Raw genomic sequence first — 2,525 nt, forward strand, 5'->3', positions numbered from 1 at the left:
CCCCCACTACAACAGACCACTGCCTGCGTTAGGTGCCCTTCAACGAGGGCCAGGGCAGTGGGGCCAGTGCGGGAAAGCCTGGCTGGGTCCCAGCACTTCTAGGGACCATGACCTTGGGCAGGGGACTCAGACTCTCTGAGCCCAATGTCTCCATCTATAAAATGGGGTGACGGGAGGTTCCGGGGACAGAATGACGGAACGTGGGTGGTGCCTCACCCAGAGGAAAGGCCCGAGCAACGGGAGCCCTTGGCCCCGTTCCTGTTGTCAGGGCGATGCCACCCTCATTGCACAAACGCAGAAAGCCCACTGATAGGTTCCATCTGTGTGTTGACCACCGCGGTGTTAGCTGAAAATACCGTATGTTGAGGGGTCCCCCAAACCTGCCCTTGGCCAATCATCAGATCCACCGTGTGTACCTGAAATTGAGAGTGGATGGTCTAGGATGGCCTGTGCCCCCCAGCATGTCTGACTTGATTGGACTCCCACCTGGGGAGAAGGGAAACTTGTTCCCACAGCTTGATAAAGCACCTGCTTGTCCCCGGTCTGAGTTAAGTGTTCAGGGCAAGAGGTCCCTGTCACCCTGGGCTCAGAGCCACCTCTCCCCTGTGGGGGGAGTCTCTTTCTCTGCCACAGAAGGGGTGTCGGAACAGGACGGGGGCAGCACGCTGCAGAGGGTGGCAGTCACCAGAGAGGACAGCGGGACCTACGTCTGCTGGGCAGAGAACAGAGTGGGCCGTGTGCAGGCCATCAGCTTTGTCCACGTGAAAGGTGGGGTCCGCTCAATCGACCTTCCTCCGTTCTCGGGAGATACAAGCCACATACCAAAAGTGAGGGGCTCTTCTCCCCGACTGCGCATCGCAGCCCCTCCCCTGGGAAGCTTTACAGGACAACAAGGTCCTGGTGCCTCTCCAGACTCCATCACAGTCTCTATTGTGGGGGTGGGGGTGGGTGGGGGAGGGGGTGGGAGGTGTCAGGCATCAGTACAAGGAGAGTTGGGGATCTGACCGACTGGCCTGTGACACTCACTCACTACCTGTAGCTGGGCAGTCCCCATGCGGGGGGTGGGGAGTGATGCTTGCCAACCTGTCCAATGAGCCCTTGTGGGGCAGCCCTTTAACCCTCAGTGACACCATGACTTCATTTGCTTAACTTCAGGAGGGGTGGGGATTGATGGAGGGACACAAACAGCCCAGGACACTAGGATGCAGATGCAGCTTCTGGTTAATTCAACCTCAGGAAACTGCAAAGGGCATCCAACATTTGAAATGAGCATCGAGAAAATCTGTGCACAGGGAGGGGTCTTAATGATCAGATGGCTCATATTTCTCAAGGTACCTGGCAGGGGAGATGGTGCTCTAGGGCTGAGCTAATCCGTCTCTAAGAGAATCTAACACACAGAGCACTGCCTTCCTGTGTGTGCCTGTGCCAGGCATCACAAATCAACCACAGCACCATTGCCACTCATCTTCAAAATCCTTCTCAACACAGCCTTCCTGGCGGATACTACCAGTCTTTTGGATTAGGCCCATGTGGTGGAGCGTGTTTGCCACCCTTGATGCACTTCACATCGTGCTGGGCTACCTGCCAGGAAACGCGGAAGGCCCCTGCCGGCAGAGGTTGGGCAAAACTGAGTCTGAAGAGAACCTTCTTCCTGACTCCTCTCTGATGTCACTCTGTGCAGAGGCTCCCATCCTGCAAGGGAAGGCCTTCTCCTACCTGGTGGAACCCGTGGGAGGCAGCATCCGGCTGGACTGTGTGGTCCATGGAGACCCAGTGCCCAACATCCGCTGGAACAAGGACGGTCTCCCGCTGTGGGGCAGCCTTCTCCGGCACCAGCTGCAGAACGGCTCCCTAGCCATCCACAGGACCGAGGTAGGAGGGCCTGGTACCTAGGGTGGGGCCGCCGGGGACAACCCTAGCTTCACCCTCTTTGTTCAGGAGGTGTCTTCAGCTGGGCGCGGGAGCCCACGGTTTCTCGGGCATTTTCCGACTCGTTGTTCGAAGCTCCTCCCAGTAACTGCACGTTCCTGTGCCTGTTACCCTGCCTAGTTGACAGAGGTTAATACTGTTTCTACCTCATCGGTGTCTGATGAGAAATCAATGAGACACACCATCTCGGGTGTTTCAGCATGCCTGGTCAGTGGCCACGGTCAGTCGTTGTTACTGCTTTTGGCAACCCCGGGAGACAGACCCCCCCCATTATAGAGAGGAAGATACTAAAGGGCAGAGCGGCTCATTGACTGGCCCTAGGCCCCATAACCAGTGAGTCCCCCAGGCAGGGCACATCACTCTGTATTTTAACTGCTACTGTGAAGGTCTTCTTCGTTAGACTGTGCTGTTGATGTTGTTGTGGGTCATTGTGAACACAGTCAGGCCTCCTGGTTCCTGCTGATTCCAAAGTTTGGGGAACTGGAGCTGTCCCAGTCTCCATTCTGCACCGCCAAGTTCCCCAGTGATCACACAGAACCTCATGATTCAGTCCTGACTCAAGCTTACCTTAGGGGTTCTTGATCACCAGCCTGGGA

At 56.6% G+C, this 2,525-nt stretch overlaps 1 protein-coding gene across 1 annotated transcript in view; it reads left to right on the forward strand.

Annotated features, from left to right (window-relative positions):
* Positions 1-2,525, forward strand: part of HMCN2 (hemicentin 2) — a 180,999-nt gene that overhangs the window by 158,557 nt on the left and 19,917 nt on the right. The window contains exons 79-80 of the mRNA XM_013007377.2: positions 625-768; positions 1,682-1,872. Coding sequence (XP_012862831.2) covers positions 625-768; positions 1,682-1,872 — 335 coding nt within the window. The remainder of the gene's footprint in view (positions 1-624; positions 769-1,681; positions 1,873-2,525) is intronic.

This window comes from Echinops telfairi, unplaced genomic scaffold (genome assembly GCF_000313985.2).
Source record: "Echinops telfairi isolate 266 unplaced genomic scaffold, ASM31398v2 ScPeMD7_22;HRSCAF=79, whole genome shotgun sequence".
NCBI classification, from domain to species: Eukaryota; Metazoa; Chordata; class Mammalia; order Afrosoricida; family Tenrecidae; genus Echinops; species Echinops telfairi.